The sequence below is a fragment of the Diospyros lotus genome, chromosome 4 (assembly GCF_014633365.1).
Source record: "Diospyros lotus cultivar Yz01 chromosome 4, ASM1463336v1, whole genome shotgun sequence".
Taxonomy (NCBI): domain Eukaryota; kingdom Viridiplantae; phylum Streptophyta; class Magnoliopsida; order Ericales; family Ebenaceae; genus Diospyros; species Diospyros lotus.
Window position 1 is genome coordinate 43,048,437 of NC_068341.1, and position 22,146 is coordinate 43,070,582.

The 22,146-nt window shown below is 32.3% G+C and overlaps 1 protein-coding gene across 1 annotated transcript; it reads left to right on the forward strand.

The window, feature by feature from the left end:
* The first annotated feature begins 19,228 nt into the window (after positions 1-19,228).
* LOC127800327 (pentatricopeptide repeat-containing protein At5g65570) lies at positions 19,229-22,068 on the forward strand. The gene has a single exon (XM_052334876.1). It carries the CDS (start codon positions 19,324-19,326, stop codon positions 21,460-21,462), a length of 2,139 nt encoding a protein of 712 aa, XP_052190836.1. The 5' UTR covers positions 19,229-19,323; the 3' UTR covers positions 21,463-22,068.
* Positions 22,069-22,146: the final 78 nt, after the last annotated feature.

Below are 22,146 nucleotides of genomic sequence, written 5' to 3' on the forward strand. Positions count from 1 at the left end.
CCCCAACCCCATCGTCCGTTGCATGAATTCTATAAAATTGACTCAATTAAATATAATTTTAATTTACATGTAAAAATAATTTAAAAATATATATTCATGATGATTTGACATGACATCTATATATATAGAGACTGTGTTAATGTGTTCATTCTGCAACATATAATATATACTAAGCATTTAGATCCACTCAATTGGACTCCAATAAAGAGATTAGGTCATGAATTAATTCATTGCTATCCCAACCAAACTATTTATTAAATTCTATTAAAATTTATAATTTGGGATATTTATTTTTTATAATTTTTATCAAAAATTCTTTTTTACATAATTTTTGGTAAAAAAAATTAATTTTACATGTCAAAAAAATCAAATAACCATAATATCCAAATTAATTTTAAACAATTACAACCCACATTTCTATTAATAATATATATATTATTTTTTTATTGAAAATTACATTATTTAACTTTTTTCGTTGAAGATTCTAAGGAGTTTGAATTTAAAGCGAAAATATTTAAAAACTTTATTTGACATTTGTATATATTTGTATATCGGAGAAATGTTTTCAGATTGATAGTTTAGATTATTTTTTTAATTTTTGTTGTGATCCTTGGAATATGTTTTAACATTAGCTGTTATTAATGTTTTTTAATAAAAAATTTAATTTAAATAAGCTAGTTAAATAATAAATTGCAATATGCATATGTATCTAAGTTGTTCTGATGATCGCATTATTATATGTACGATAGGTACTATAGGTTCCAATTAATCGTTATGTAAAGTACGTGACAGTGACAATGATAATGACAATAAGGGCGTGTTTGATAGTCCAAATTTTTGAAGGAAAATATAATTTTTTCACTCATTTTTTAATTTTTGTATTGTTTGATAATATTTTTTTTTTCAATAAACTCATTTTCTTATTAATGGTAATGTGAGACCATTTTCCTTCAAATCAAGGAAATCAAATTCATTGGGGGAGGAGATGAAATTTTCTTTGGGGGCGGCCAAAATCAAATTCATTGGGAGAGGAGATGAAATTTTCCTTGGGGGCGGCCGCTGGGACGAGCAGGGCAAACGGGGGTGGTTATTTAATAAATATAAATATATGTATAAAAAGTAAATAGTTATTTAATAAATATAAATATATGTATAAAAAGTGAATATGTCAAAAATTATATATAAATTATTTCTTTAGAAAACAAAAAAAAATTAATTTTGTAGTTTTATTTTTTGAGAAAATAATTTAATTAATTTAAAATACATTATTATTTTAATTTTTTTTATAATATTTAATATTTTTTAATACATTTTCATCATTGAATTCTATAAAAAATGTGACATTTTCCATGAAAAATAATGCCTATCAAACACGAAATATTAGGAAAATAATCAAATTCTATGAAAAATATTACCAATCAAACACTAAAAGATGGAAAATAACATTATTTTCCAGATAAAAAATTATACCAATCAAACAGCTTAAATTTCCAATTTTCAGGAATTCATTTTCCCTGCAATTCAATTCCTTAAAATTCATTTTCTTACCACTCAAATTCCACCATTGCAATCAAACACACCCTAAGAGATTTACAGAAAAAAACAATAATCCTAAGTAATAGAAATACAAAAAAATAATCCCCAAAACATAGGTTAAGTGATCGGATAAGAAATATGTCGGTGTTAATTCAGTAGATTACGACTTCGATTCTCGCTCTGCGCAAGGGCCAAAGGCCCAACTTGCGATTTACCTTTCCTAGTGTAATCAATGGCACAAGCATCAAAAGCCACGCAAAGACGGCTATCCTAGGAAATATAAAAAAATAAATAAATAAAAACTTAATACATATAATGTCTTCTCAATAATTAAAAATATAATTTTTAGTCCTTGATATATAAAACATCAAAATTTTGTATTTTAACTATTAAAAATTATTGTTTTAATTCCTTACTATGATGGAACATTAACTTGTGTATGAACGCTTCTATTTCTATAAATGATATGCCATGTGGATGAGTGATTAGCAGTATTTGAATCAATTGGTTGATTTGTTATGCTCTCTCAACAATCAAAAAATATAACATTTGGTCCCTGATATGTAAAATGGTCAAATTTATGTATCTCAACTATTAAAAATTATTATTTTAAGTTTTTATCTTGTGACACAAAAAATGATATAAACAAGAAAGTGAAGATGATATAAACAAAAGAGTGATGGAATCGAGTTCAATAAAAAGAAATAATAGAGATTAGTTCTATCATATTTTGTAATTGAGAATGGAAGACGGTAACGTTTTTTGGGTTAGTAATTCAGAGACTTAGGTGTTTGGAATTTAGGGGGTTTTTTTCAAATTACGAGCAATTTGGTTTTTTCCACATCAAGAAAATTTTAATTTGACTTGGTCATTTTATAATGTGCCACTTTTCTTTTTCTACATGTATGTCTTACGTGACATAAATAACAGTTTTATTTTTAAATAGTTGAGATATAAAATCTTGACATTTGACACATTAAGAATTAAATATCATATTTTTTAATTATTGATGACTCACAATAAACCAGTCAACCCATTCAATTACTATCAACCGGTCATCCACTTAGCATGCCACTCGCAAAAATAGGCATATTTATACACGCACTAACGTTCCGTCACAATAAAAATTTAAAATAATAATTTTTAATAATTAAAAAATAAAATTTTAGTCTTTTACCTATCAAAAACAAAACACTATGGCCCTGTTTGATAGCATTTAGTTAGAAACAAAAATATTTTTTAACTTGTATAGAAAACAAAAATCACCTGTTAGGCGAAATTTTTTATGAAAAATAGGACAAAACATGCTTTAGTGGTTATACTATGAAATTTAATTTTATAAAAAAATGTAATGTGTCAAACAATAAAGATGAAATTCAATTCATTAGATATGACTTTTTTTATAAAATTTTTATACTATCAAACAAGGTCCATATTTTTTTTAATTATTAAAGAAATGCCATACGTACCATGTCTGAATTTAATGAAAAATATAATATATCAAATAATAAAAATAAAATTCAATTCTTTAAATACGATATTTTTTTATGAAATTTTCATCCTATCAGGGGTCTCTATCTTTTTTAATTATTAAAGTGGTGCCATACGTACCGAGCCTTCCAATCATTGTACCTCATGCTGCCTCACTAATTATGTTAGGTAAATTGCAGTGTCATTAAAGTGGCCATCAGTCCACCACCTTATTAGAAACTAGGACCACGAAGCTATTTATTAAAGTTGCTATTTATCAAAATAAATAAATAAATCTATTTATTAAAGTTACTATTTATCAAAATAAATAAATAAATAAATAGATGACGGGCCCGAGCACCCGACCGTGTGATCATTTCAAAAATAAATGAAGACGTTCCTATAGGCATAGTATACTGATAAATTACTTAAAATTTAATATAAAATATTAGAGTTCGAATTAGTACGACAATTTATTAAAAAATTTAAGTTTAATATGGACTATTCTAAATGTTTAATTTTAAGTGTGTATAAATTGTATCTATATCTAAATTTATTTAGAATGTGTATTAAGAAAAAAGATCAATCACCTTTAAAGATTAATCGGACGAAATTTGAATAATTTAGGTGAATTAAAAAAATAAATAAATAGATGAGTAAATTGAGTCACATAATAAATTAAGGCCACAATTCATTATGTGTACAAAAGAAGGACACGATTCATTATGGGGAAATAAATGCCCAACTTCAGCTCTGGGCTCATTGGCAAGCCACCCCATCAATGTCAAGTTTGCCCTCAATGCAAGGCCAAAATGACATACTTTTTGTGTTAGAATTAAAGTGTTAATTTTAAATAATAGAAAAAAAAATAGTCAAAATAAATACGAAAAACACATAAAATTTATAGCAGTTCACTCTCAATGTGAGAGCTATGTTCATTGCCGTCGCCGTAAATATTTTACTATAACCAAATTAAAGATTATAAGAATGTTCTCTGATAATCATTTTAATATAAATAAATTTAGATCGATCTGCATATTAATTTTATATAAAAATAATATATGTTAAAGTGATAATTAGACTCCACACATTTTGGTGAACTTTTGTGGAACCATAAACCCATAGAACTGAACTGGTAATTAAGCCACGATTGAGAACAGCTGAATGGGAAAGGTACCATAATTTGCTACCACAAAATTGGAAACCATAGGACCACTAATTTCTTCTTTAATCACCTTCACGTATTCATTTTCCAGCTCTTCACTTCTTATTTTTTTAGTGTTCTTTTTCAGTTCTTCGCTCAGTTCAGTAGTCTTCTCTACCAGTAGTAGTAGTACTTTGTAGACATATATAAATATAATTTAGAGGTGCCTAAATGATTGATTCGGTTATCCAATTAAACTGAATTGGAGAACAAAATCGAACATAACTGACCGATTAATCCGCAAAATCAAACTATAACCGATAATCGAACCAAAATTGTATAAACTGAACCGAACTGATTAAAATGAAAAAAGGCAAAAAAATTAAAAAAAAATTGAAGTAACCAATAAAAAAACGCACAAAATCGAATAAAATGACACCATTTTATAAACATCAAAACAACATTGTTTTAAAGTTCGATTGGTTCAATTTGATTAGTTCAGTTATTCCAACTAAAAACTGAACCGAAAACTAAAAATTGAACTTTTAATAAAAATTAATCGAATCGAACCGATGCAAGAAAAAATCGAATCGAACTAACAGTTAATTCGAGTAAATCAAACTTTTTCTCTCCCCTAAATATATTTATATATATATATATATATATTCACACACACATACATACATTTGCAAACAAACATATATATGTCAATTATGATGTATGATAAATTCATAGTTCGTGAGGGAAATATGTTTTTTTTATTCTTATATCATAATTTTATTTTTATTTATTTATTCATTTAATAAAAAATAAGTAAAAATTTACCTTAATTTGACTTCGATCCGACCACTAAACCATTCCTTTTTTCGCTTTGACATCCAGCTCAATTCTAAAGCATAATCTGCCTAAACTAAGGTTTTAATTAATTTACTTCTATCAAACTTAGTTTTTATTATATATCATTGTACTAAACGTTTTAAACTAAAACTTTGACCTATCGAGGAAGGACAAAAGCTCCAATTTTGGGGGGGGAAATATGTCTATAATCATGTGACCTATTGATATTGACTTGATTAGTTTTTAGATTTATGCCAAACAAGTCTCTTAATATCATATTCATAAAGTTTGATTTCTTACTTAGTTTGAGATATATTTTTTAATTAATGAATAGTAATCTTACTTTCACCCTTAATGTAAATGTAAATGGATCATTTAACTCTATAGAAACTACTAATTAATAGCCTTAACGGTATCATTTTCATATACATCCCTTACCCTCTCTTATTATCATTATTATTACTACATATGTTAATCGTTGTCTTTAGTATTACCTATAATGCTAATTACTATTCTAAAAACTGTTAGTGTTGTGTGTTCTAATACTAAATTTAAATGACATTTAGTGGGTTTGTAATAAATACAATCATTATATCTTTGTATATATTAATATAAAGTGAGTTTTCATCATTCATAAGCTCTCTAGAAATTATATGAATGACTCTCAAGATTTTTTGTTTGAGAATCTTATTCTCAAGATGTTAAAACTATGTGACAGGTGTAACGCCCCATTTTTTTGTTGGCGCGTCATAAATTAGAACAATTATGGGATAATAATTTTTTTTCTTTCAAACTAATGCTAAATCATATCATTTCTCATATCTATCCCAAAATTTTCAGACATTTTCTCGTAAGAGAATTATTATACACATCAAATGCGAAATCATGCATCGAACATGACATCTTAACATTAATCATAAATCAGTTCTTATATCTTCATTAACCATAAAATTATACATCATCATTCTTTAAAACGTTCAGATTTCAAGGTAGCATAACTTAAATACATAGGCTACATAACATATATTTCATTCATCATGCACTCTGCTAAGTGCCATTTCATGCCTCACTTATCCTTGTTTCTGCTATAATCTCCATCTGAAACGTTTAAATATTTCAGAGGCAAAGCCCAAGTTAGATGATGAATCATCTAAGTAAGGGAAATATAAATATATTTCGTCCATAAATACAAAATACAAAATGTCATTTTCATATCATTTTGATTTGAGTCGACCAGATCCAACTACTGCTCCCCATTTTTACAGCCTCCAGGTCGAGGTGTATAAGTGCACCCTTGGCAGAGCAACGATGCCAGTCCATAATCCCAAACCCTTATGCGATGCATGATCAATAATATCATCGTGAACATATGCACATTTTATCATCAATACATGTAAATGCAATCTACATGATATATTCACATCAAGACATGACAATATGATAAAATCATTTACTTAAAATCGGGTTTTAGGTGGAATCACTTACAAACCAAACATTTTTTATAAAACTGAATCTAGTTGAGAAGTACCACTTATCTTCTCAAACTTATCGAGCTACCTCGATATTCGTGTCTTGCCTTGAAATACGTGTATCGCCTCGATTTGCGTGCCAATCTCAAAATTCTCACAAGTCACTTCAACTTAAGTCTCAAAATATCTTAATCATCATATTTATTTAAATAAGAATTAAAACCTATTTTTTCATAATTTCTTGCATTTTCTTTATTTTTTTCCGTATTTCTTCTTATTTTTCCTCAATAAATCTAAACTAAATATTTCTCAAATATTTCACTATAAAAATTCATAAAATAATATTTCTGAATTTCTAAAATTTTCTAAGAAATTTTACTTACCTTAATTCAGTCTCTCAGGCTTCCTTGATATGCGTGTCATATCCTCAAAACGTGTGCCCGAATAATTTACTTGACTTGACATGCTCCTCTAGGCCCAAATAAATTCCTAGAACGATTCGGGATTTTTTCAAGAATTTTTCCCATTTTTTTCTATTTTTCTTCTATTTCTTTTATTTTCTTCCTTTTTCTTTTCTTTTCTTTTTTTCTTTTCCTTCTTCTCTTATTCATCTTCTTCCTCCCCTGCCTCCTACTACCTGTGCACGCCCCATGTCCATATCCTGCCGCCGTTGCGGCCAACGCCGCCGCGTGCCACCGCTCGTGCGACCACAGCCATCGCGGCCTACTCCGCCACCACTGTTGTTTGCGGCCATGGCCTCACCTAGCTGCTGCAACAGCAGCTTCACGGCTGCCATGGACGCTCCTCTGGCCTCTTCCAGCCTCCTTCGCATCACCTCGCAACCTCCTATTGCTGCTCTGCTCATCCAGCTTCCATTACGACTGTTGCCACGGCCACCGATCGCAGCTGCTGATCATGGCCATTCTCGGCCACTGCTTGCTTCCCTTCTTCCCATTTTGCTTCCATCTCTCGACTTGCTATTTATATGCAACTCACTGCCCCAAATCAGCCTTGTCATCACCTATTGCATGTAAATCCCTCTAATTTTTGCTGGGAATGGCTATGAAGTATGGAGTTGGAGAGGCATGGCTGCCATCACTCACGCACACACAGCACGTACATATATAAATTATATAATCAAAAAATTATATATTTAAATCTCATTTTTCGTCTCTATTTCACTTGGGTAATTCCCTAATTGCAATTACATCATTAAACACCAAATTAAGCTGCATTACAATACCGCAAATGCAAAATTAATAACTTCAAAGTTACTCGATAATGACGATTCCGCCCAGTGTCCTCACAGGGCTACTGTTTCATCTCGAAACCACTGAAGGGTTGCTTATTACAAAAAATTGAAGCCCCCTCAGGCTTCCGTTGACTTCCCAAAAATTCTCTATGACAATTCGGTTTTGCAGCCTAAATCGCAGCTACATTTTAGCAGTACCGAAAATTGTTCCTAATTCGATTTCTTTCGATACCATAAATCCTATCTTGAAACACTCATCGAGACTATATCATTTTCCTTAGAAATCTAAGTTCCAAGACACTCCATACAGTTGATTTAGTAGTGATAACTGCTATCAAGCCAATTTTTTAGTATTTTAAACTTGCTTAAATTACGTGACAACCTTCCGAAAATATGGGTTCTTACAACAGGATTCTTTGGTAACAGAATTTCTTAAATGATTCCTAATTCTTAGATTTTTTGAATTGGGACTTCGATTAGTCGAGTATGAACTAGCATGTACAGTTTACTACATTTGATCAGTATGAGTTATTGATAATAAATGATAATTTGTGTAAGCACCCCCGCCCGGATATCCCCAACCACCAGGACTACCCGAACGGGAGCGCCTACGGGAGGAGAAAAGTAATAAACACAGAGACAAAGACCACCCCGGCATGCATACACGAAAATAAGAACAGCAGAAGCAAAGCTCAAGACATGCATGCACTATGGGTACCCCGCTAACACAGCGGTCACAAGATAAATAAATAAACACAAACTCTTGTGCCGACACACACAAGACTCGAGAAAACACCTGGCACAGTACGAAATAATAGAGTAAATTCTACTTAGACATCAGAGTGGATAGGGATTGACGAGACTGCCTGTACACCACACCGACTCTGCCGTTAAAGCTGACTCCCTTGCCGTGGCTCATGCCGCCACTACCTGGAATGATGGAAAGCAAGGTGAGTCGAGAGACTCAGCAAGCACAAGGAAGAAAAGGCATAAGGCTACTCAAAACCAGAAATCTCACCCCAGAATAAACCCCCAGGTACACACAAGCCATGAGACGCTACAACACAATAGCTCAATAGCATAATAAAAGCACATACCGGTCCTTGGGGCCCACATAAGACACTTGGCACCCAAGTCCCATACCAACCTGCCGCTGCCCTGAAAGGCAACAAATGTCTCCACAAACCTGCGCGCGCTGTCCCAGGCCGGTACTCCCGTCACCTGTATCCGTCGGTACTCCCGACAACCGAGCCATAGGCTCCCTCGGAACGGTACTCCCGTCCGAGAACTAAATACTACCAGTATCCATGCAATGCACATAAAAATGCAATGGCGTAGTGAGCATCAACGTGATACAAGGCGCCCATACATTCAGGCATCAGGCCATGCTCCGCCCACATAGTAAACCACACGCCATGCATATGCCGCGCTGGATGCAACCTAACCAAGCTAGAATGTCCGTGTCCAAGCATACTCAATAAATGAATATCCCAACATGCATCCCATACCCATGTGCATATCAAATCATGAACAGTAATACAAGGTATCTAATCATGCAGTAAATCACAAACCGGCAGAGCTAGTTAGCAGTGCTCGGCACCGGTCAACAGTCAGTGACAAGGAGTGTCCACCCGACGGTCCACATCAGGGCCGTACAATAGACTACCCCAACGTCACCAACAATCGACCCCTGCCCTACTGCTCGATAGCTCTAACCGAACCATAAATAAATTTGAGAAAAACTGTAAATAATCCTGATAAAATCATAAATAAACTCGTCCGTCTAGGAACCTAGTTCCCAAGCTGGGTCCGGCATCATTCCCAAAAGGAGTGGGGGCGGTACAAACCCCCATAGGCTCACAACAAATAAAATGCTAAAAGTCTCGGATTTAATTTAAATTGAAACAGATGAATAATAATTTAACAAATAAGGTTAGGAGCCGAATTAAAGTAAGGGAGGTGATAAAATACAGGAAATCACAGGGTCTTTCACGGGAATTGAAGAACACGAAGAGAGAGTTAGGAGCTTGCCTTTACACGGCCGTTCTTTGCTTTTCTTGTGCACCCGCTGCGAAGTAAACGTTCGCTGGCAATAAATAAAATCGCGACTTTAATTAAATAAATCTACCGTGTAATATAAATAATTTAACTGTCTAAAATCCCTCGTAAGTGCACCACAATTAAAATCTCAACGAGTCTCATATTTATTTTAAATTAAATCACGCTGATAAAATCATCGAAGCTCGCTTAATAGATTAAATTTAAATCAAACGACTCCAAATTCTATAATTAATAAACGAGCCAAAACAAACGAAGGGAGGGTATAAAATACGAGAAATCACAGGGTTTCTCACGGGAATTAAAGAATACGAGGAAAGCATTAGGAACTTGCCTGAAACTAGCTGATTCCGACCTCTCTCGAGCTCCCGAGGCAAATTAAATCATTTCCTAGCACATAACACAATCGGGACTCAAATTAATTAATTTTAATCACGTAAAATTTATAATTTAAACATGACATATTTTTACCCACGTACCTGATCACTTCCCATGCCGACAAATCCCAAAATTCATTTATTTTTTCCTTATTTTCCTTTTCTTCTTCTTCTTCTTCTTCTTCTTCTTCTTCCGCGCACTGCTCTGCGCGCCGCCTTCTTCTTCTTCTCTTTCTTCTTCTTCTTCTTCTTCTTCTTTTTCTCCTTCCTCTTCCTTTCTTCTTCTTCTTCTTCTTCTTCTTTTTCTCATTCCTCTTCCTTTCTTTTCTTCCCCGCGGCTGCTGCCTCCCCTACTTCAACCGCGGCCATGGCCGATCGGCCAAGCCCCTGGCCGCCTTGCCGCGGCCGCCCACTGGCTCGCCGGACGCCTCTCGACGCTGCTGCTCTGCCCCGCCGCTGCTGGTTGCTTGCTCGGCTGCCATGGCCGAGCTCTCGGCCAGCTCCCATGGCAGCCACCCCCCTTTCTCCCTCTCTTTCTCTCTCTCACTGCTAAACTCTCTGCCCCTCCCCCTGTCTCTTCTCTGCTCACTTTGAAAAATATGGCCACTGGCCATTCCACAGCTTCCACGCACCTGCACACAACCACACAAAATTATATCATATTAATTATTTAATTAAACTTAATTTACACTTTTATTAATGTTGGGATATTACAATTTGTCACACACCATATGGCATAAGGATGTCTCTAGTAAACTCGTGAGTGGTTGGTGGAGAACAATACACCAAATGTGGCGTCGATAATTGACCACATGGCATAACGGATAATGGTCATATCGTTAAGTTGTGATGGTGTTACTGATCCTTGGACTTAAACTGACACAATTGTCTTATGTATTGGTGTGCGAGATTTGTTAATGCGTCGAATCATCTAATTGTGAAGTGAAGAGATTCATTTATGTGGTTTCGTATTGTTAGTGCATGGAAACAAGTGCTTAAGGAGAGGATCTGTCACCCTGACATTAAGTGAGATGGAAGAATTATAGCATACAGTAATCCTCAACTATAATAATTTCACTTGAAATGGGATTTCATTGTTGCTTATATTGTCTTGAACCACTACTATGAGCTATTCAGGAACCCTTGTATCGTAATAGGGATATGGAAAGATTCTGGTGATGGGTCAAAGCGTTGATCGATACTGAAATGAGTTTTGTTGTTATCTAATTACTAACAGACAGTGAACCTAAAAAGTCATACACCATATAGTGTTATGTTTGGTATCGACATCTTGTACCCAATGCATCTCGATAATCAACAGGTTAAATGTTAACTTGTTGGGCAGGGAAGTCGACTTTTCCCTAGGGAAGTCAACTCCCAGTGCTTGAGGAAGTCGACTCCTACACCGCCCTAGCCAATGGTAGTGCCTCACACATGGCGCTCAATTGGAGAAGCTTGGGGTGAAGCAGGCAAGTGAAATTAGACATGAAAATATATATAAGAGAGTTACAGAAGTCATTTTCACTGCTTCTGCCTTTTGTAATTTCTCTCTGCTTTGTCTTTTTCCTTTGTTTCTATTGAAAAATTACAGTTGCATAATTGTTACGCGAGAAATTGAGACGTGGGTGTTGGTGATACAAGATTAATCTGGTCTAGCATAGAAAGAAGTGACCGAAATGGTACCAGACAACATACTAGGTGTGGACAACCTAGGGCTACCACAATATAAGGTGGAACGTTAAAATTCAATATTTCAATTATTAAAAATTATTGTTTTAAGTCATTACAATAACGAAACGTTAATGCGTGTATGAATACGCTCATTTCTGTAAGTGGCATGCCACATGGATAAGTGGTTGGCAGTATTTTGAATAAGTTGGCTGGTTTATTATGCTCTCTCAATAATTAAAAAAATATAACGTTTGATCCCTAATATGCAAAATGTCAAAATCATGTATTTCAATTATTAAAAATTGTTGTTTTAAATCCTTACCCTAAGACATAAAAAATGATATAAACAAAAGAATAAGAAAGTAATAGAACCGAGTTCAACAAAGAGAAAAGATGCATGGAGATTAATTTTGTTATATTTTGTTATTGAAAATAAAATAAGCTAGTGTTTTTTAGGTTAGTGATTCAGAGATTTAGATGTTTAGGATTTAGTGTTTTTTTTAGGCTATGGGTAATTTGATCTTTTTCTCATCAAGATAAATTTTGATATGATGTGTCTTGCTGAGGTAATTTCTTAATGACATAACACTTTTTTTTTTTTTTACATGTATGTTCTGCATTGCCAATGATAACAACTTTGTTTACTCTCAATTAGAGTAAGAATTTAAAATAAAAAAAATATTTAATAGTAGATATATGAAATTTTGACAATTTTATACATTAGATATCAAACACCATATTTTTTAATTGTTGAAAAAGTACAATAAATCAATCAATCTATTCATACACTGCCAACTAGTCATTCACATGACGTGTCACTCTTAAAAACGAGGCACATTCATGCATGCACTAACATTCTATTATAGTAAGGACTTAAAATAATAATTTTTAATAATTAAGATATTGAATCTTAACATTTTACACATAAAGAACTAATTAAATGCTATATTTTTTAATTATTGAGGGGGTGTCATATGTATTAAGTCTATAAAATTTTTAAATCTTAACGCTTTTAATTGACTAAATAATCTATCATCACCAAATAAACTAAGTCTAAATAAAATTTTCTTTCTAAAATATTATATGACCAACTAATTCCATAAGAGTGTTTAAATTTTAGTCTACACCGAAAAACCTAATTGAGTCTAATTAAGACCAAATAAATTTAGTTTGAAAAATTTTAAAAATAGATCTAGTGTAGTATGTTGTATATTGTAGTATGTTTGTATGTTATATATACAGATTTAATAGGACTTTACCAAATTGGATTACTTTAGTCTCATTTGGTCTTTGGTCTTGCCTTTATTCAATCCAAATTTTATATCAATTCTAATTTCGATTCAATTTAAACAGATTCAAACCCTTAAGACCCAAATAACTACAAGGACCAAAAGCAAGCTAAAATGCACAAAACATGAAATATTAAAGTGTAATTTTCAAGAAAATAAATAAATAACATACCTAATATGTAATTTATGAAATGTTAAGAGAATAAGGGCAATTTTAAAAAGACATTTTTTATAACCAAAGTGCAATTTTTAATCATCTTGATTGTCACAATTTTCTCTTTTTGATTGGATTATCCCAACTAAAAATATTGAGGTTATGGACGTGGCTACTATTGAGAGTTCATCATTCATCTTTAAATACGATAACTTCAAATCCCAATTATGGACTAGTTACATTGGTTTAAGAACTCCTCTATTAATCTCTAATTCATTGCTATTGTGTCCAAGAAAGTAGGCTTATGCGCAAGGATAAGCCTAAATCCAATAAATGAAGCCTACAATCCATTGAGAAACCTGGACGAGATATCTGAGTAAGAAGCCTAAATGAAAGATTAAAGTGGGAGACTCACAAGATCCTCAAGAGAGACCCACGAGAGATTTCAATCCGCGAGCAAACTCACTCAAAATGGACTTTAGTCTAAGTGACTTTACTCGAAGAAATCAAGGCTGTGACTAGCGACAGGTCTCTTGAAGGCCTGAGTCACTCATTACAAGAAAACAACATATTAAAGAAGGATTTTTTTCGTCTCAAATTTGAGACGAATTTGATACGGATTTTGAAACGAAAAAATTGATACAAATTTTGAAACAAAAGAATTTGAGACGAATTTTAAGATGAAAGAATTTTCATCTCTAATTTGAGACAGATTTTCTCTATCTCAAATTTGAGACGAATTTTTTTCAGACAAATTTAAAGACGGGAATGAAATCCATCTCAAATTAGAGACGGAAAGCAATCTGTCTCAAAATTAAAAATTTTAAATTAATTAAAAATATTATAAAAATTAAAATTTGTGTTTAAAAATATAGAAATTAAATATATCTCAAAATGAAATATATTTAATTAAAGTATAAATAAATATATATAAATGTAAACTAAAACTTTATAAATTAAAATATATATTAAATGTATAATAAGTAACTATTGGTAATATTTATTAAATGTATACAAAATGAAAAAATGGGAGTAGAGATAGATAAAGGGGCGCATTTTAAAAAAAAAGTATATTAATTATATTTTGTTTAATGTGAAAAGTACACTAAAATTGAATTGAATAATATTTAGAAAATATATAAATAATATTTTTAGATTGAAAAGATTATATAAATATTCTTAAATTAATGATAGAGTCAAGAAAAACACATAAAATTTCAAAATCTTAGTATATCACACAATTTTGTAATAATTTTTTGAATTAAGAATAATAATATATCAATTATGATCAAAATGTACATTTCTCTATATAGTATACATCAATTTTTGTGTAGTACATCAAACATGATTTTAATTAATAATATACTTAATTATATCTTTATGAAGCAGTTATTCATTTAATAATATATTTAGTATACTATTCGGTACTTAATTAATTTATCTCATTGTGTTTGATTAATAAATGCAATGCATTGTGTTTGATTAATCATAAATGTATGAATTAACTTAAATTCATATGGTTGATGTGACATGAAATTTAAAAATATAATATAAATTTATTTTAATTTAAATGAGTTAAAATTAATTTTTGAAATTGAATAAAAATATAAATGAAATCATACATTTAAAGTTAACATTTCATGTACTTATAAAGTAACATATATATGATCCTAATATAGCACTTTAATTAATCATAAGAGTCCTATGTAAATAATATAAAATATAAAAATAATATGAAAAAAATGTAAAAATATAAAACTAAATATATATATATATAAATGTAAACTAAATCTAAAGAAAAATTAAATTGAAATATCACTACAAAAAATGTGATTATTAGCTACAAATTTATAAATGACAAATAAAATTTCGTCACTAATACTTTATCATTAGTGACGAAATTACTTTCGTCACCAAGCACACAATTATTTACTTTGACTATGACATCTATAGTGTATCAATGACAAATGTTTTTATCAATAATGGTATTAAAAAATAGAATGAAATAATTTAGTAACTTATTCAAGAACCAAAGTATGTATATGTTATGCCAAAATTATTGACTTATTAATGACAAAATAGTTATATCACTAATGGTGTTAATAATTAACAACCAAATTTTTCGCCACTATTTTAAAGATATAAACCACTCTTAGAAATAGTATCTTATTAATGACAAAATAATTTTATAGTCAATAGATAATACATTTAGTAAAAAAAAAATATGAATATTGATGAAATTATTTTTTTCATAAAATAAAAAAATGTGACAAAAACGTTTTTGTCAAAATTATAAAAGGGTGACAAATATTTTTGTCATATTCTCAATGTCCCATAGTGACAAAAATATTTGTGTCAAATAATTCACAAGTGACAAATTTCTTTAGTAAGAAAATTTTAAAACTAATGAAATTATTTGTCACAAAATTGAAAACAGTGACAAAAATGCTTTTGTTAGAATTATCAGATGACAAATATTTTCGTCATATTCTCAATGTTTTAATAGTAACAAAAGTATTTATCTTAATAATTTGTAAAAATGATAAATTTTTTGTAAAAAAATATTAATAATGATGAAATTATTTTTTTTACAAAATCATGAAAAGCAACAAAAATATTTGTCACCATTATTAAAGGGTAACAAAAATTAAAAGGGAGGGAAAGTTTTTGGAGGATGTAAAATAGATGGAATCAAATATTAATAAGGAGGGAAAGTCAATGACAGGGAAAAATTGCTTCCCTTGTGAGAATGAAAACGAATGTTGGGGAATAAAAAATTAAAGTGTTTCTTTTATAATTTATTAATAAATTTAAATAATATTATTTATTTAAAATTTAATATTTAACCACATAATTAAAAAATAAATTAAAAGTTAATCAATCTAAGACGTAAGATGATTAAATAATTAAAAGACCTTTAAATCAATTCAAAAAAATGTTAAATAAAAAAATTATAATTCTATAAAATAAAAATATATATAATTACCTTACCTTAAACTCACTCAACGCATATAATTATTGATATCATCAATTGATATATTAGAGCCAAGTAATTAATATAAAATAGTTGAATCCCTAATAAAATAAATTAATCATCATATTACGTTTTTCCAAAAAAATAAGTTCTAATAAGATAATATTGTCTTCTTTAGATCCAAAAACATACTTATGCACTAGGTCGCACGGAAATAGAAATGAGAAACATTTTTTATACGAAATGGATATATTTTTCTCTATTTTTTGAGAATATCAGGAGTCCAATACTACAAAGTGATAAAATTATGTGTGTGCAAAAATGGTAACAATGTTCGCCAAGTATCAGATTTTTCAGTTTTCATCTTAGAAGAGGTCTCCATGGCTTCAATGTATAGATCTTAGCAATCATACAAGCCAGTGGATTTTTCTCATATGGATGTTGATGCAAGAAGAATGTCTGCACCATGATAGACTATCTAAAGTATAATGCAAATAATTAATGATTTTACTTACTTTGTTCACACTAACTATTGGATTTCGATCAAGTGCTTCTTGAATATGTGCTGAAGTAGAAGTTTTTGTATCCCTTTCATTTTATTTTCCTTTTAGCCTTCTATTCTAATGCAAGCAAGTTGTTTTCTTTTGCTTGAATATTTTTTAAATAGGATCATGACAACCTCTTATGCTAGTCTATGTTGTACAGAAACAGTTCAGATGAGCTATTTTTCTGTTTTCGAAATGTTTCTCATTTTCGTTTCGGATCTTATTTATGTCTATTTTTTTAAAAAAATATTCATTTTTGCATTTCTATTTCATATCAAAAAAAATTTCTGTTTTTGTTTTCATGTAACTTAGATGCTATTTGTTACACTGTTGAATATTTTTCAATGCAAACTCCTCCTTTCATGCCAAAACGATATAATGCCTTTGTAAATTTCATTTTCAAGTTATTATAATAGTCCACATGCCATGAGACTCACAATAGATAAGCAGAGTTGGATACATATCGGAGATCTTGAATATTTTGGTGAGAATGGACAATTATATGTCATTAACCGAATTAAAGAGCTGATGGAGTACAAAGAATTCCAAGTAACTTGTTCAAGTACAACTTTTGCAAAATCCAAGTATCCACTTTCACCTAGATTTATAATAATTAATTTTTTTTAAATACTCTTAGATATTCAGGAGTGATTAGTGTGACAGTCTTGTACTATTGCATTATACATTTATATTTATTAGTCATACAATATAATACACTAACTATTGTTGAAATAGCATAATATAAAAAAAAAATTATTATAAGTCTTTTCATCTTATTTTTTATAAAAATATTCGCCAATGTCTATACAAGTAGGATTAGAAAAAAAAATAGATGTCTTGTTTATTAACATAAAATGTGAAGTATTTATTTTCATTTATTTTCTTCTTGTATTATAAAATGTGAAGTATGGCACACCAAATATCATATGGTCAGGTTATGCGACATTGTCAATTCAGAGAAAGTAATAATGAGAAGCACATGCATATATTCATTGGTACACACTACATCTCATCTTTAGCTTATTCATTACTTTACATGTTAAACTCCTCACCATCATTTAATTCTGTATAGAGGCACTCATCTCTGTCTGACATGAGATTTAATTCTCCTAGCCCACAAACACCTTACCTTAGCAATGATGGGCTTTCTTCATCATTGCCACTTGAAGTTGAAGGTTTATTCACGCTCATTGCTACCCTTGAAAATTGTTCTATGATATGTCGTTGGATTTCTCGTAAGTATTCTTTATTTACTAATCATTTTTAACTTCAGCAAAAAAAGTTTTATTTTAGCATATGAGTTCACAAATTAGTGTACGCTTTAACACATTTGATAACAATTTTTACAAACGGGATATTTCACAAATAATTCAAAGCAAATTTGAGCAGGCATACTCGAGTTGGAAGAAGGCAGACCCTATTGTCAGACAAATAATTCAAAGTGATTTTGAGACGGTTTAATGAATGATGTGTATTATTATTAATACTACATGGATTTATTATTAATGGACTATGTGTATTATTAATAATACTGCATGAATTTATTTTAATGAATATTTATGCATTATTTTTTTTCAGTTTTGTATATTGTGTTTATCACATTTAATTTTAAAATTTTGGAAGAAATTAATTTTATTTTTTTAATTAAATTTAAATTTAAGATAGATTTTGAAACGGATTTAAAATTCGTTTCAAAATCTATCTCAAAATTCGTCTCTAAATCCCTCTCAAATTGGAGACGAAAAAATTCATCTCAAATTAGAGATGGAAAAAATTCATCCCTTAATTCGTCTCAAATTATAAACGAAAAAATCCATCTCAAAATTAGTGATAGCTGTTTTCCTAACAGACTGAAATTCGTCTCAAAATCCATCTTAAATGTCATATTTTCTTATAATGACACAGGAACTGTTATTTAAGAGACCTTCCAATATTCTCGCTTACAAATTTAAGAGAAAACTCAAAATGTCCGCCAAATATTGTGACTCTTCCTTTACCTTCCTTTACCTGTCAGTTTCCTCATCTCTATAAATAAGATAATCATTCTCTAAACTAAAATATGCTCACAATCTACTAAAATTATAATTTACCCTTACAATTCCACAAATTCAATTTTCTTTCTAGTCATATATATACAAGAGTTGCAATTTTTAAAAAAGACAGAAAGAATTGTTTATTAGAAAGTCATTTAGGTTCATCTAAATAAGATTTATTTAATGCCAACGGCTATTAATGATGGCGAATAATTTATTGACTACCATTAGTATATTATTTATTTTTATTTTTTTTTTAAATAAGAGGGAAGGGGTGAGAGAAAATTAGAGGGATCAAAATCAAATGATAAATTTTCCTTGATGTTTAATAACAGAGAAGGTCCCTGTAGTTTTTCAAAATAAAGAGGGGGTTATCTGAATTTTGCCTAACCTCGTGGGTGCGGCGGTAATTTACGGAATATACACACTCGCGTGCTTGCATGCCAAAAGGCATGCAATCCGTTGGAGATCGAAAGCTCTGAACTTTGCGTTAGGACATTGAAATCCAGAAGAAATGCAAGCAATTCCCTGCAATTCCAACAGAAATACTGTTGGGTTTGCCAAGTTTCTGAATTTTGCAAGAGCTTTTGAAACTCTATCGCCACCAACCTTATCGGACGGTCATCCGTCCTACGCTTCACTGATCCAGAGATGTAGAGAGACAAAATCCATAACTGAGCTTGCAATCATTCAAACCCATATGCTGAAACGCGGGCTTTCTCACCTCGGTTTAGGCAGTAAGCTCGTCGATGGCTTTCTCAAGTGCGGTAGAATGAATTGTGCACGTAAACTGTTCGACGAAATGCCGCACAGACACGTAGTCACCTGGAACTCCTTGATTGCTGCTTACGTTAAGCATAGGCTGAGCGAAGAGGGCGTGAGGCTCTATGACAGGATGATTTTGGAGGGAGTTATGCCCGACGACTTCACGTTTTCGAGTGTTTTCAAGGCATTTGCCGATCTGGGTCTTCTTGTTGAAGGCCGGAGAGCTCATGGGCTGTCCGTGGTGTTGGGTTTCGAAGTGTCAAGCGTGTTTGTAGGTAGCGCGCTTGTGGATATGTATGCCAAGTTTGGGACCATGCAGGAAGCTCGTCTGGTCGCCGATCGAGTTCTCGAAAAAGATGTTGTTTTGTTTACAGCTTTAATCGTTGGCTACTCTCAATGTGGTGAAAATGGTGAAGCTATGGTGGTTTTCAGAGAGATGATCAGCAAAGGCATTAAGCCTAATGAGTATACTTTTGCAAGCATCCTGATATCGTGTGGGAATTTGGAGGATTCGCTTACTGGTAAGTTTATTCATTGTGTCACTATCAAATCTGGATTTGAATCTGCTGTTGCTTCCCAAACTTCACTCCTCACCATGTATTCTAAATGTGGCTTAGTTGATGATTCTCTGAAAGTTTTTAAGCACTTTGTTAACCCAAACCAGGTGACCTGGACGTCGCTTGTAGTTGGTCTTGTGCAAAATGGTAGAGAAGAGATTGCTTTATCCAAGTTTCGCGGAATGATCCGCAGCTCAGTAATACCAAACTCTTTCACATTCTCAAGCGTTCTCTGTGCATGTTCAAGCCTTGCAATGCTTGAACAGGGAAAGCAAATCCATGCCATGGTCTTGAAATTTGGCTTGGGCACAGACAAATACACAGGCACCGCACTGATTGACTTGTATGGGAAATGTGGGGTTGTAGACATGGCCAGGTCCGTTTTTGATGGTCTACTTGAATTAGATTTGGCACCTGTAAACACAATGATCTATAGCTTTGCTCAAAATGGGTTTGGTCATGAGGCACTGGCATTGTATGAGAGGATGAAAGAGTTGGGCCTTGCACAGAATGATCAAACACTGTTGAGTGTTCTGTTGGCGTGTCGCAATGCAGGGTTGGTTGACGAAGGTCTTGTAATATTTGCGTCTGCCAGCTCTAATCCTTCCATCAATCTCACAAACGAACACTATGCGTGCATGGTTGATCTGCTTGGCCGTGCTGGGAGACTTAGAGAGGCCGAAATGTTAGTAACACGAGTTGAAAATCCAGATGTAGTTCTGTGGAGGACACTACTTAGTGCATGCAGGATTCATTGGGAGGTCGACATGGCAAAAAGAGTCACGAATATGGTACTTGAACTTGCACCAAGAGATGACGGGGCTCATGTCCTGTTGTCTAATCTTTTTGCTTCAACTGGTGACTGGAACCGAGTGATTGAGATGAAGAGCCTGATGAGGGAAATGCGACTGAGGAAGAATCCTGCAATGAGTTGGGTTGATATTGATAGGGAGGTTCACACTTTCATGGCTGGTGATAGGTCTCACCCAAATTCCAATGAGATTTATGGAATGCTAGAGGAATTGATTGAGAAGATCAAGGGCTTGGGATATGTCCCAGATACAAGATTTGTGTTGCAAGATTTGGGTGACAAGGAGAAAGAGAGGTCTCTGTATTGTCATAGTGAGAAGCTTGCAGTAGCTTTTGCACTATGGAAGAGCAGTAACAGGGCTACTACTATTAGGATTCTGAAGAATCTGAGAGTCTGTGGGGACTGTCACAATTGGATGAAACTTGTATCAAGAGCTGTGGGAAGAGAGATAATTGCCAGAGATGCGAAGAGATTCCATCACTTCAGAGATGGGATGTGCTCCTGTGGAGATTATTGGTGAACAGTAGACAGTTGAGTGACTATCGATTCTCCCTTTTGAGCCACGCAACTAAGTAGCTAGTTTCTTGTCAATCTATGCAGATGCTCAGCCTCTTTAAGAACAGCTGGTTGGTGCACCAAAATTCATGGATTTATTCGCAGTGGCACCTGCTCAGGTGCTTCTCAGAGTCAGAGAGGTGATGATGCCCCATTAATAGAAAGGTATCTAACTTGCTTTGTGTAAACAGAGAGCCTTAAGTGCACTTTATTAGCCTCCATATCACACGATTCCATGTTTAGATAGAGCTCACAATGCTCATATGCCTGTAGGGTCACAAAGTCTTCTATGTCGACACCCCTAGAAACATAACATCGCCAGAACCCTCAAAATTTAGCAAGGTCAAGTACCTTAAGGTTGCCTACGTGCATGGCTTCCAACAACTTATGAGGATTGCAGATAAGCCCCACATTTCAACTGCCATCTTCAATGTGTTTAATTTAAGCTGCTGCTTATCTGCATCTAGTTTTTATGGGGAGCGGACAAAACAAAACCAAACTAGAGGAATTCAGCTGCCCACCAAATGATTTTACCTTTTCAAAGAAGCAGCTGTTCTTTACCTCTTTGAGATTTTGCATTTTTCCAATGATGACAAGCTGCTCAGAGTCTGAACCTGAACGGTTTAAACATGCTGAAGAGCTTCATCAG

What these genes read in the sequence shown, in the direction of transcription:
- LOC127800327 (XM_052334876.1), top strand. Translation starts at nt 19,324, where the DNA reads ATGCAAGCAATTCCCTGCAATTCCAACAGAAATACTGTTGGGTTTGCC.